General features: G+C 40.6%; 2 protein-coding genes across 2 annotated transcripts; one reads left to right on the top strand and one right to left on the bottom strand.

The window, feature by feature from the left end:
* Positions 1-200: 200 nt before the first annotated feature.
* On the bottom strand, positions 201-6,705 carry LOC120693413 (acyl-CoA-binding domain-containing protein 6-like). The gene is made up of 18 exons (XM_039976836.1): positions 6,205-6,705; positions 5,929-5,999; positions 5,461-5,524; positions 5,311-5,382; positions 4,922-5,122; positions 4,752-4,829; positions 4,196-4,306; positions 4,034-4,100; positions 3,869-3,930; positions 3,540-3,679; positions 2,984-3,110; positions 2,790-2,904; positions 2,447-2,535; positions 2,285-2,368; positions 2,021-2,179; positions 1,264-1,419; positions 758-817; positions 201-653 (listed from the first exon to the last, which is right to left on the bottom strand). Exons 1-18 carry the CDS (start codon positions 6,349-6,351, stop codon positions 471-473), a joined length of 1,986 nt encoding a protein of 661 aa, XP_039832770.1. The 5' UTR covers positions 6,352-6,705; the 3' UTR covers positions 201-470.
* On the top strand, positions 6,687-13,824 carry LOC120693414 (protein GLUTELIN PRECURSOR ACCUMULATION 3). The gene is made up of 17 exons (XM_039976837.1): positions 6,687-6,997; positions 7,094-7,191; positions 7,406-7,544; positions 7,639-7,667; positions 7,787-7,883; positions 7,966-8,021; positions 8,123-8,230; positions 8,506-8,562; positions 9,006-9,097; positions 9,587-9,671; positions 10,997-11,149; positions 11,820-11,914; positions 11,993-12,169; positions 12,252-12,355; positions 12,919-12,988; positions 13,140-13,232; positions 13,335-13,824. The coding sequence occupies exons 1-16, from the start codon at positions 6,915-6,917 to the stop codon at positions 13,197-13,199; spliced, it is 1,503 nt and encodes a 500-aa protein (XP_039832771.1). The 5' UTR covers positions 6,687-6,914; the 3' UTR covers positions 13,200-13,232; positions 13,335-13,824.
* The last annotated feature ends 288 nt before the right edge of the window (positions 13,825-14,112 follow it).

The following is a 14,112-nucleotide window of genomic DNA, read 5'->3' as shown; positions in this document are numbered from 1 at the left end:
GTAACATCACTATTGCAAATTATAAATTAATTAGGCTCAATAGATTCATCTCAAGATTTACAACCTATCAGTGCAAAAAAAATTTATAAATAGATTTTATTTAATACTCGATGCATGTGTCCAAACATTCGATATGATGTTTTTTGGTGTAAAATTTTGAGATCTAAACCCACCCCAAGCAACTAGTGCGAACAGCCGAGTGAAACGAATAATCTATATTGAACCGTAACGTCAAAAGAATGACCATACATGTTGTATTGATGTGTACAATGTTGAACGAATAATCTACAGGTACATTTGAGTGATTGCAATACACCAAACCAGATGACGAAACTAATGATTTTCTTATTCTTCTGTGGTCAAAATGAACACGAATACCAGAAACGACGATAAAAACTGTAAAAAATATCAACGGGTATATAAATGTTACAAGTAAAATATATAATCAGGGCCTGTATGAACTAAAGCGATCACGATTCAGATTTATCAGGAGGGGTTCCAACGAGCCAGCCCCACATGCCGCCGGAACTTTGCCTCTGTTTTGCGTCCAATGCTGCTTGCTCTGACGCGGCTCTCTGTCGTCGAAGCAGCTCAACCTCCTTTTCCAATGCATCCATGCTTTGAAGCTTCTGTCGTAGTTCGGCAACATCAACCTAGGAGGCATTCCAGAAAGGAGAATTAGGTGTCATCAGATCATTGTATTTATCTGTTATGCTAATTAATGGTTATGGTCATCAATCATTCAACTCATTTGTACCTCAAGTTTGAAACATCTTGACTGCTCAGCAGCAAGTTGGCCGCGGACAGCTTGAAGTTCCTACACAATTTAAATGAGAAAAAGGGCCCTAAAATCAGCCTACGAAAAATTTACACAGCAGTGGCTCAACTTTCCTTTTCAGCATACAAAATTAGAAACAACAATTAAAGGCACAAAAGTACAGCTTTAGTCTTACACCACTTATCTAAATCTTTAACTTAGAAGTCACTTTGCTCCAGTTTTGTTGAATATGTCATGATAAAATATTATAAAACTGTGTATAATGTGGCAATGAATGGACTGGGCAATGTTCAATTTCCCCCTCAAAAGCAGATGCATATATATTTAGTAAAAAAGTAGTTCAAAAGAAGAATTCAGACTTCTACGTAGTTCCTAAAAGAGTGTAATAGTATTACATAATATGCGCATTAACTTATAAAGAGGAAGTTCATTAGATTTTGAAAGAATACACCCAGTGACGCCCAACTAAAAGAAAGAGCACTTGCCTTTGTGAGCTCCACATTTCTGTTCTCCACATGAGCAATTTCTTCTTTAAGTTGTACAGTTTGCAGCTGTTCCCTGTTTAGTAACGCTTCTAGTTCCTCTTTCTCAGCTTTGAGAGCTGCTAAAAGTTGTTCGCTTGCTTCATCAGAATTGTTTTTCTACAACCCAGCACAGAGATAAAAGAAAAGGAAGTGTGAGTATCCTCAATAACTCAAATCATTAGTAGGCAACCGCCATCAAGAATTCTGTATCAGACACAATCTATGTTACAAGTGCTAGAACCACACAATTAGCCGCACTGTCCAGTTTGCAGGATTTCAACTGGTATGAATCCTAATTTCTACAATACCACACACAAAAAGAAATACAACCTGCGGAGGGCAAGACAGCCCCCGGGTACTTTACTAAGAAAAAGACCTTTTCACGCAGGTCGAGAAAACCCCCGAACCCATACCCCACCCTTACACAGTGGCACAGTAGCCCGTGTGAGATGACCAACGACCTGGGCCAGGCCTTAACCTCTGCTTTGGTGTGGGACAGACGAAGGGATTTTTTTAGCCCTAGCCTGCTCCCACGGGGAGTCGAACCCAGGATCTGAGCACCTAACCAGTTCAATTAGAGATCCATTTGCCTACAATACATACACAAAAGAACATGGATTTGGGGGGAAATGAAAAAGCAATCGAAGTGGCTAGGGCGACATAGGAAGCACCATACAGTTCTAGCTAACAGGGCAAAATATCTGGAGCAGGACATTACCATGTCTGAATCAGCGCTATCCATGGCAATCTTTCGTATCTTTCCATCTTGAGAAGTTTCAACCTCTGGTTCCACTACCCTAGATGTAGTGTCTGAGACGGTTTCTTCTTCAACAGTTGACTTGGAATCTGATTTGAGACCAAGTTTAAGAGTGTAAACCTGTTCATGATACAGAAAAAGTGTTGGTAGATGTAAATTCCACGTATTGTCCATTGAATCATACACAAGTGATAGTTTGTAGCATTGACGGAAGTTGCAAGTTACCTCATTGCTGTATCGTCCATTGTATCCTCCAAAAGAGATGAGATAATCATATCCGTTGTAATTGCTATGCACTAAAGTCATGCCCTGGATAACAACGAATTCAATTATTAGCAGCCAGATAAAAATAATCCTGCGCACCAAATATCTGCTCAAGAGATATACCTCACTGGCAAGGGGAACCCGTCCTTCCACAGTGCTAACAACTGACCAAGTCAGGGTCGACATGTTAAGAACAAGAGTCTCAGACACACCTGTAGAGAGAAGTATGAGCTAACTACTCATTTGATAACATAAAAAATGCAAGGAACAGGATTAAGGGCCTTGGTTCGGGTATGTTGGTATCTTTTGGAAACCCAAAACATCCAAATGAGGTCTGATTGGAGAAAATTCTCTCGAGCCAAAAAAATAACCAGTAACATCCAAATGAACCCCATACATCAACTCCGATCACATTGTAGTTATTAGAAGCATTTTGACATACTAAGTTAAGCTGTTACATACTTACCACTTTTATTATTACCACCCCCAACTATGTACCAATTCTCCCCGATAGTAGCACCAGCATGGCCAGCTCGTGGGCTTGGAGTCAGGCCTTGTTGTTTAGGTCTTGACCACTCCATCTGCAGTTCCAATAATAAATTTAGTAGTCAAATATAAGACACAAACCTTTACAGACTTCCAGCAAGATTAAGTTTGTACCGTCTGCAAATCGAGGGCATGTAGGTCATTGAAACATGTTGCATGAGATCCCCCACCAAATATTAAAAGATAGCGGTCAGCATGGCAAGCAGCAGCATGATCTGATCTTGGAGAAGGAGGGGTGCCTCTAAAACACAAAGCCACGATGAGCTAAATTCAGAGCACAGTAACACAAAGGTTGGCTCTGAAAAAGACCATTGCCTTATGATTCAGAACATGTGCACGATGTCCTTTGGGGGGTGGGGGGTATGGCACATTTGCACCTTCATAATGAAAGTGTAAATACAAGGTCACTTTAACTAAAAATGAAAAGTTTTTTAAGATCTCGATGCAATCTATAATCCTTTTCCCTTTTATATTAGTAAAAGGGAATGCTTGACAGCGTGAAAGTTACTGTACAAACCAATTATGTTTGACTACCAGTGCAGCAATCCAAACTAGATGCTTCCAAAAAAAATATTTTAAGCACTGGAAAAGAAACATGAAACCAATGATGTTTTTCTTTTCTTCCCACTAAGTGAACTGTGCTACGAGCAATCACGATTCTTGTGCTTACATTGCATCCACATCATCCCATGTCATGGTTTCAAGATCAAGAATGTGCAAGTCATTCAAGAGGCACCGTTTTGCATCTTCACCACCGAACAAAACTAGAGTTGTTCCAACAAGAGTCACTGTCTGACCTCCACGAGAAACCTACAGCAGGTGAAACTTACGTAAGCAACTGAGAATTGCTATTATGCAGAACTTTTTATCAATCGCTTCACGATACAGACCCTATGTTTAAGTCAAACACAGACCAATGTAATGAAATTACTTGAACAAAGCACACAAAGAATCTACATGCTCAAATATAAGAATAGACGGTTAAAGAAAATCTATTACCGGTGATTTTCCATAAGTCCTGACAATAGACCAGGTACAAGTATGCGGATCAAATTCCTTCACTAGAATAAAAGCACCAGAAGTAAAGTGACAACAATAGGAAAAAAATTATGCAATGAGACATTGAAAAGTATCAAAAAAGATTAAAGCTGAATTTTAGCAAACCTGTAATGCCTTCAGATGGATCTTTGGTATGCCCGGCAATAGAGAAAAATTTGTTGCCCCATGTTATCTACAAAATGGTACAGAATAACAGCCAACTGCATTAGCTACAGTTTTACAGGTAAATGACTTTGCAACAGTCCAACTAGTTGGGCAGAAGTGTACCAATGAATGACCAGCACAGGGAGCAATTTGTGAGGTTTTAGCTGAATCAGAACATTCTGCTTGCAATTTGGCATCAATCTTTGACCAAGTCAAACTCTTCAGATCCAAAGCCTATTTTGTAACAAATTGTGAAAAAGAAACATCTGTTAGACCAGTGATACTTAATATTTAGCAGCTTTCAGATGATATTTGGATTGCCAGTGCCTGTAAATGAATTTTTTTAGCTTCTAGTTTAAATGATCTATAAGCCCAACAAGTTTGGCATAAGGAAGCACACAGAAGGTTCACATAGTTGGAAGAAACACATATCACATCACAGTGATTCACAAAGGTGAAGTTTAGAAACCATGAAGAGAATTTTTTTTTCTCGAACATCCATGAAGAGAAATGGACAATGACTCCAGAGTGTATTAAATGAGACGACCTATTTAAGGCCGATTTGATCAAAAGCAGTAAAACAACATATGCAACATGGGAGACATGCTTAAAAGCCATAGCTGATAACTTAGAATGCATGGATATGGCCTTGTGGGTTGTTTTATTCAGTTGCGCGTACCTGAAGGTCACTAAGGTAACGCCCATTATGGTTCCCACCAAATATATACATCTTATCTTGCAACACAGTCGCTCCATGCTACAGTTACACAAATTCTTATTAGTGCTATAAAAGAATAGAAAAATAGAAGTATTAAATGAACGAATAGGAAATGGAGATATCTGGCGCACCTCATAACGAGGCTTCGGATGATGACCACTGATAGATAATGGAGTCCATTCGTCATGAGAACTAACAGTACTAAGGCCTTCCAGAATAACATCTTTGTCCTGTGTTTCCACAGAACTTCCATTTTCAGAAATGATTTTTGGTTCTGAAATTGATGTTCCATTTGTTGAAGCCGGTACAATCTGTGGCTCTTCTTTTGGTTTCTAACAAAATGCAAAGAGATGGATAACTTACTAAAACTGCTGTTCGAGAAAAAAAACTTACTAAATCAGTTCAGAGTTAAACATTGAGAAGATGGAGCACTAAATGATAAAACCAATAGTACCAGAGATCAAAATAAATTCTGAATATTCAGAAAAAAGAGCAACCAATAGTCAATAGAGTGACTTACATGCATTTGGATATCTACAACAGGCTCAGAATTGAACTCAGGGACCCTAGAGTACCATCCAGGATCTTCCTCCTGCCATGATACCAATACATCTATCAGATAAATTTACATAGCTGCACACACTGAACAATATCATGTAATCACTCATACCTCCAAGATTTTGACAAAAAGACGCATCGCCTCTGCTGATGGCATGCTTCCAAGCCCATGCCAACTATAAACACAAACTTTGTTATAAAAAAAAACTATAAACACAAACTATATAAGCAACGGGTATTTTTTTTTCAGGACATGCAATTCAATACTAAATGATATTTTCAGAGTATTTCCCACTCTAGCAGCTATCCAGGTTGACCCTTACACAGTCTAAATTACATGAATACTGTGGTAATTGTAGCATAGGCATCTCATTTGCTAACTTCTGCCCAGGAACAAATTCCCATTCCAAATTCTGGGTTACGAAATACATAAGCTGACAATACATGAGAATGAACTATTCAATCGTGTCTACTGACGTCCAGTACTCTAGTCACATTTCAAGTCACAAGTAAAGCAGAAGTTGGCTTCTACGGTGACAATGAGAAGCAGGATTTGAGTGCAGTTTCCAGTGGAACTAACCTGGTCCATTTGCTCTGCTCCACGGGATTCCACGCCCTTGGTTTGGGCACATTGCACGGACCAACTGTGGCCTGTACAAAACAAAAACCAAAATTCACGAACCGAATTGCGATCAACAAAGCAAATATCTCAACGACGAGGACAAGCAAACTAACGACACAATTCAACACCTAACCAGCACGAATTCAGACTTATTTCACGCTAGATCCACGCAACCTTTCAGCGCAACTCCGAATTAATCGCTGAAATAAGCAAAAGCATCAGCCGGCGCGTCACCTGCTGGTACAGGCCGTAGAGGAGGAGGGCGACGTCGTTCTGGAAGCGGGAGATAGCTGCGGAGGAGGTGGCTCCACCGGGACTGAACCCGGCGTAGGCCGCGGCGGCGTAGAAGCGGTCGGGGTAGGCGAGTCCGGAGCTCGCCATGGCCGGCGCCGCGCCCTAGATCTCCACCCGGATCTCGCGCGGGCACTGAACCACCGCCGCGAGATGGCGGTTAGGGTTTAGTCCTCCGAATCCCGGCTCTCCTTCTTCTTCGTGTGGAAATGGAAATCTGCAGCGGCTGAACTCGCGCCGAGATCTGGAGGCAGACGGCGAGCCGACGCTGGCGCCGCTCGCGGGCGACGCTTTTAACGCTCCCCGCCAAGGTGGCCGTAGAATGGAAGGGAGACGGAGGCAGATGCTGACGTGCGCGGCCACGTGTCCTTGACAGGTGGGTCGAGTGACGTGGTAATGGAGTCGTGTCTCCGGGGCCGTGGTCGTTTCGTTTGGGCCGTGGGTGTTTCCGTCCTCCTCCCGCTCTGACTTATCTGTTCCTCCCGATCCCCTCCCCCACTTGCCAGCCTCCCCGGCCACCACTCGCTGCCGCCGCCGCCCTTGGCCGGCAGCCAGTTAGGCGATATCCGTCCTCCTACCTGGTTCAGTTCCTCTGGCGAAACGAGCCGTGTAGACGGGTTCACGGGAGCAAGAGCGCGGAGACGAGAGGAGGGATGCAGCTGCTGCAGCCGAAGCAGATGCACTGGGTGAGGGCCGACTCCTCCGACTTCGGGGGCGACCGCCCCGCCCCCCGCAGGTATCCAGCTCACCTCGTCGCTGCCGTCTCGATTTCCATTTTAAATCCCACCCTGCCCGCCTACAACAACCTCACAGTTTTTGCGATCTCGTGCAGCGGGCACACGGCGGTGAGCATCGGCAAGTCCAAGGTGATCGTCTTCGGCGGATTCGCCGACAAACGCTTCCTCTCTGACGTCTCCGTCTACGACATCGGTAGTCAAGTCTCCCTCCAATTTTCCAAACGTTCGCTTGCCTTGCCTTCCCCACGTCAGAGCACATCTCCACACGCCGCAACCCAACCTAAGGGTTATCCGATTGAGAAACGTAGATTGCATTTAGATTCTTGCTATTGTTATTTAGGGATCATATGGACTCGAAGGACCAAAGAGGTTTACCTAAAAGCTTATGAATGCAACTTATGTCGCAGAGAATAAGCTATGGTACTCACCTGAGTGCACCGTTAATGGATCGGATGGGCAGGCAGGCCCGAGCCCAAGGGCGTTTCATGTAGCTGTTGTGATTGACTGCAACATGTTCATATTTGGTGGCCGTTCTGGGGGCAAGCGGTATGCAATCCAGATAGCCAATCTAGCTGGATTTGGAAGCTTAACGGAAATAATTTCCTTTATTGTTACTTACAATGCGGTGTTTGTTTCACAGTTTAGGTGATTTCTGGATGCTAGACACCGGTAAGCCTCTATGTTTCATCTTACTATGATCAGCTTTTCTTGTTCTGTTTGCACTTATTCTGGAGGTTTTCTGCCACCACTAAGTGCTGTCGTGAATCATGATGCTGCTTTGCATTCAGACCTATGGCAGTGGTCAGAGATGACTGGCTTTGGTGATTTGCCGTCACCTCGGGAGTTTGCTGCTGCTTCAGCCATAGGAAATAGAAAAATTGTTATGTAAGCATCATTTGATACACATGCCCCCATCATGCTTTCTATATCATCACTTGTGACGAACATCATATATTTAATTATTCAGGTATGGTGGTTGGGATGGCAAAAAATGGCTTTCAGATGTATACATCATGGACACAAGTAGGCAACTGATTTATCCAATCTGTAGTAGGCATTGAATTTCTCTTCAGGATGGCAATGGAAATGCAGTGTGATTATTTCCTGCATTCTCTGTTGTATAGTGTCACTGGAGTGGACAGAATTAGCAGTTACTGGATCCGTGCCGCCTCCAAGATGTGGGCATTCTGCAACTATGATTGAGAAGAGACTGCTTATATTTGGAGGCAGAGGTGATTAATATTTCTTGGTTTGAATTTTAGGTTCCTCAAAGATTGCGGTTTATTTTTCATCTTAAGCTGCAACAAACTAATATGTTTCTCATTCCTTCCCACATCCAAAACGTGAAACTGAATTTTTTATGATTGTTTTAAATGTTTTCTAAATCTAACAGTGCTAACTAATGTGTGAATATGTGATGATGGTTTCTAATGATTATATAGTTAATTCATAAACTATTGGCTCTCAACAGCCTGTTTCCAATTACTTTAAATCTTATTTGTCACAGGTGGAGCAGGGCCGATAATGGGTGATTTATGGGCTTTAAAAGGAATTACGGAAGAAGGTACCTCCTATTTTTGTAAAATCTGTTTGAATAAACGAAATCCTTTTCTTAAGTCCCTAAGTGCTACTGCTGTGTACAGCATATGCTAAGCTCAGTTGATGGTGACACCAGTAGCACTAACAGTGCACCTAGAATTTAGCCAGTTTGAATGGTTGTGGATATGCCTTTTCTTAATTATTAAATGTGTTAGGCCAAAATTTAGATACATATAACTTCTCATCTTGCTTGCCCTGTATTATCACTCTTGGTTTCCTGGAGGTCATGGAATTTGAGATGCCCCCTTAATTTATTTGATGATTAGTGGTAGTTGACAAATATTATTGTCAATGTTTCTCCTGTTAAATTATCTAAGTCACCATTCATTTGTATGTTATTAGTATGACATTGCACTGCTCAGTTGATGTAAACAGTTAATATGAACCTGACTTTGTCTATTTTGGAAGACAATGAGACACCAGGTTGGACACAATTGAAGCTTCCAGGGCAATCTCCCTCACCACGATGCGGCCATTCAATAACATCTGGTGGACCTTATGTATGTAATTTGATCCCATCATACTTCCTCTCAGAGTTTCTTCATCATTCTGAGTGCATCATACTTTGTTTTTGAGTGCCAACCCTCTTTTCATTGAGGCCATGGGTTTCCTGATACTGTTAATTCAATAACAGATATTATATTATGCGGATTTCTCTTTGGTTTTTAGATCTTATTAGATATCAGCATGTGCAACACATTATTTATCAACCTAGTTTGGTCATGGGAGCAATTTTTTTGGTACATCCTTGCTTCCGTGTTATTAACTGCATACATGAAAGGGTCTAATCATTTAGTGAAAAAATAGCTGCCTTTGTTCTTTGCTGGGAGCCCTTTTGCAACCTCACTCAAGTTGTGCTTCACTCAGGCCTAGACTATAGACTATATAATTATAAGCTTGATTATGTTGGATTTTCTTATCACATTCTCCCATGCAAAGGTTTCAATACATAATCACATAACTGAAGATGTATAGATCTTTCTTGTCAGCTATTGCTATTTGGAGGACATGGAACTGGCGGTTGGCTAAGTAGATATGACGTGTACTACAATGAATGCATTATTTTAGACAGGGGTAAGATGTGATTTTTTTTTTTTTGGCATAGGGACTGCTGAACTGGAAATTGTCTTTCTTGTGGTGCATTGAACACAACATATATTCTTTACAATTCTGTTCAGTGCCAAAGTTTCTTATTTCTTAATTACAAAATGTATTTCCCAGTATTAAACATAAGATGTGATTCCACAGGTAAACTTTTAGGCCTAAACTAAGAAGAAACTGGTGTGATGCTGGTTGATTCTATGTGTTGCTTCGCGCTAGTTATTGGTTGCTCTAGACTGCGTTATGCAATATAATTGTAGACAGAATCAACCATTGAGATTTTGTCATTACAAAACCAAAAAAGAAGCTTTCAGCTAACTATATCCTATAAATAATCGCTTCTAAGAAGTCATATCAATGTGAAAGAGAGCCTTAGCTATGCCAACTCATTTTCCTTGTGATTAAGATAAACCAAGTCAACTTTGAATCAAATTCTAATTTCTAGCATCAATCAAGAAGAGTAGAAAACCTAGTCCAGTTATTATGGTTTAACTTGATACATGCCAGATAAGTCGAATCACATCCTAACATTAATCAAGAAGACTCGAGAAGCTAGTCTTGTAGATCTGGATTAACTTGTGATCACTGGTAAAGTACAAAATCACCATGAGGCAATCATGGTGAACAATCATCACTATGAAGACACAAAATTCATGTCAGATAAGTCTGTGCATGCGTTGCCTGTGTTATCTTTGTAGATGTAGTTTGAAGATATGTATTACCTGCGTTGAAATTAGTTGATAAAGCAGGTAATAGGGGTTAATGTGATACTTGCCCGCACATTCTATGTGCCTTATGAGGCCAATCTTGCAAATCCAAAAGCTCATTGCGATGCCAACTGATCTCACCACCGTCAACCCAAAGGCAACTATATTAGGTTATTGTGAATATACAGAAAACAATATAGACAACTAGGATCATCTTGATGATCCATTGCTTTCTCTCTATTGCTGACTCACCTTACATGGCACTTGCTCAGTCAGCATGTGCACATGACGTATCCTTGTGCCAGAAATGTGGTATGCTTGTACACCACAGGTTGGCATCTAACTGTGCAGATATCCAATTAGGTAAAACCTCTTATACATCAGCTCAAAAGGGTCAGCCTGTTTTTTAGTACAGTTGGCACACTAGCTAGCTGACTAATAAACTGCTAGACTACAAACATCAAACTAGTGTCACTCTGCAACCATTTTCTTTGATTCCTTTCCCAGTTATATTTTCTTTCGAGCAACCAGCAGTTTACCAGAATTTCACATCACATATTCATTGTTGTCTAATACTTAGATCCTTCACAGTCTCTGTCCAGTGGAAGCGCCTACCAACAAGCAATGAACCACCTCCTCCTCGGGCATACCACTCCATGACTTCAATAGGGTCTCGATTTCTTTTATTTGGTGGCTTTGATGGAAAGAATACATTTGGTGATCTGTGGTGGCTTGTTCCTGAAGGTATTGTTATCTCATGTTTGTCTGAAAAAGAATAAATCACTCCTGTATCAGCTTATTGATCTCTTGAGGTTGTGTAGAATGTACTAAGACATAAACTTGGCATATATTCTTCAATTCATATTGGAGAAATTGGTGTTCTTGCCCCTACTTTGCAGTGCAATTGTAATTATACCCTCGTTTTCCTTAACTTTGTGATTTTGCCCTTGCTATTCACAAGTCAACATGATTTTGCCCTATTCAACGCAATTTTGCTCCTGTTTTGACGGTTGACTAGGGGCAAAATCGTGTTGACTTGTGAATAGTAAGGACAAAATTACGAAGTTAAGAAAAATGAGGGTAAAATCAAAATTGCACTGTAAAGTAGGGGCAAGAACACAAATGCCCCTCCATATTGCTGCAGTCATACCCTCATGCATGTTTCAGTAGTGTCAAGGAGTTCTTTTGATTTGCAATATCACAAGAAAAAGGAACTGGATGTATATTAGGAAACTGTCCTACCTATTATGCAGGTTCATTTACCAAATTGTCTGAAACGATTTGTATTTAAAACAAATCTATAAGCTTTCCCTTATGCTCTTGGTTGTTACACTATGATTCCCTTATGCTCTTGGTTGTTACACTATGATGGTTGATGAAGAGAGGTAATCTAAATTTTGCTATTTTAGTGCAGATGATCCTATTGCCAAACGAGATTCAGCTCCTAACATCGATTCAAACAGCAAACTTACCACTATCACTGGTGATGCCCAGCAATCCAACTTAAAGGTACATGTGTGGGAGTTTGTTGTGAAAGTTTCAGGTGACAGAAAAGTCTGTGATTTCTAAAATATGTGGTGGTTGCAGAAGTCGCAAGCTCTGGGGTCTCCAATAACGGAATTGGCCAAACGACTGGGAATTCCACTTTCTGAGGATGTTTCAACAAGTTTTGTTGACGAAATCAATGATAAAGAACTTTTGGTGTTGTCCTCAAGGCTTGCTGGTCAATCGCTTCCGGCCAGTGACCAGGTGGCATCAATTCAGGTAATAATGCCTTGCTTTTGTTGTAACCCACCTGCATCTGCATCTGAGAGAATTGTGGCTTTTTTGTGTGTGTGATACCAAGGTACTTCGTGATCATTGGAAAAGTTCTCCAGCAAGCTCACTACAACTGCACGAACTAGGACCTTTGCTGAGGGACTATCAACGTCTCATCCTCCGGCGCTATTCGTATGGTTCCAATCTTCAGTTTTCCCTCTATGTCTGTTATTTGCTTGTTTAACCGTTCACTTTTCCGCGAACAAGAAGCAATCTGGTAGAAACTTTCATGCCTTTGTAACATCGGCTCTGTTCCAGACCATGAATTATTTTCTTTCATGTCATGTGATAACCTGAACTGCTAGAAATGAACACATATTTTGTATTTTGGACGAATAGTAGTAACTGTGAACTTTACACATTTATCATGGAACTTATGGTACATTTCCGTGCCATCTGGCCTGTTTGATGTCGATAGGCGCAAAGCAGTCCAAAATTAACCCTGTCATGTTCTGTCAGATTCTGGTTGGTTGTTAGTGATTTAGCATGTCCAGGTAGCTTGGTCATGATCAGAGCTTGTTATGCCTGAACATGATAATTCTTCATTACCTAATCATCAAGTTTATACTGAAAGCAAAAGGTTTTATAAGCAATATTTTTTTCTCTGATCATGATCTCAATTTTTTGCTTGGGAAAAAAGGCTATGTTGTTGTTGTTTGTTGTTTCATGATCTCAATTTCTTGCTGCGTCTACAGGGGAAATCCATTGACAGCATTTCCTGAAACCGAAGCTCTACGTTTCTTCCATTTGAAAAGTGCTTCACAGGTATTCAGAGAAGTTCATACGATACGACCCAGTAATCCACCACAAACGATCACCTTCCATCAATTGAGAATATTTGTATACAATACTCTGTCTCTCTTTTTGTTGTCTCCGTGCTTATCATTCATCACTAGTTTTATTTGATATACCACAGTTGCGCATGGATGACATTCCCATCTTGTTGAGCGAGTATGGAAGGCTTCTTTCGACATGAGATGGCATCTTCCAAGTTGTGCCATTTTCTTTGGTAGGTGCTTCTGAACATAAGGTTGTGTTAGGTCATCATTTTCTGCGTATGCTGAATTTTTTTTAGCTTTTTGGTCTCATATCATCATCATCTTTGCTTCAGGTTTCAATTGAGCATTTGTAACTTCCGAAGAGGCAAGGGAACCGAATGATGACTATGTTGGTATGATACCAAACCTTCTTGTCCAAAGATAGTTGAAGAACACTCGCAGAAGTACAGAACTGTGCATCATGGACATGTTTAGGATGTTTCACTTCAAAACTGAAGCAACTAACTACTCCTGGGATCAAGAAGTCAGACAGGAAGATTTTTTTCCAATAAGGAGACGGGAAGTTCTCAAATCCTTTTTGATCCCTGCCTTTGCTTCCTTGTGTCATGTTCTTTTCATTTTAGATTTTTAGGTAATTGTATGTTCCTGTCCAGGCTGGCTGTACAAATGCACACAACTATCAGTGTAATATCACGCATACATGATACATGGTTCCGTGGCCATGCGTGGCACGACTTGCTCGTGGAGCCATTTCTTGCCGTCAGTTCTTGTATCGAGTCAATACTCAATAGCCATATCAGCGATGGTGATGCACTGAACTAATCTCCTTTGGTTTTTTAAGTAGCTAGCTGTAACATCAAATGTTCGGATGTCAATTAGGAGTACTAAATATAGACTTATTACAAAACTAATTTCATAAATCGTGATTTAATCCCGAGACGAATCTATTAAATATAATTAATGCATAATTAGCGAATGGTTACTGTAGCAATTAGTGATCAAATTATGAATTAATTAGGTTTAATATATTTGTCTAGTGATTAAATCATGATTTATGAAATTAGTTTTGTAATAAGTCTATATTTAGTGTTTTTAATTGATGTTTAAACA

Source organism: Panicum virgatum, chromosome 9N (genome assembly GCF_016808335.1).
Source record: "Panicum virgatum strain AP13 chromosome 9N, P.virgatum_v5, whole genome shotgun sequence".
Lineage (NCBI taxonomy): Eukaryota > Viridiplantae > Streptophyta > Magnoliopsida > Poales > Poaceae > Panicum > Panicum virgatum.
This window is presented reverse-complemented; position numbering and strand designations above follow the sequence as displayed.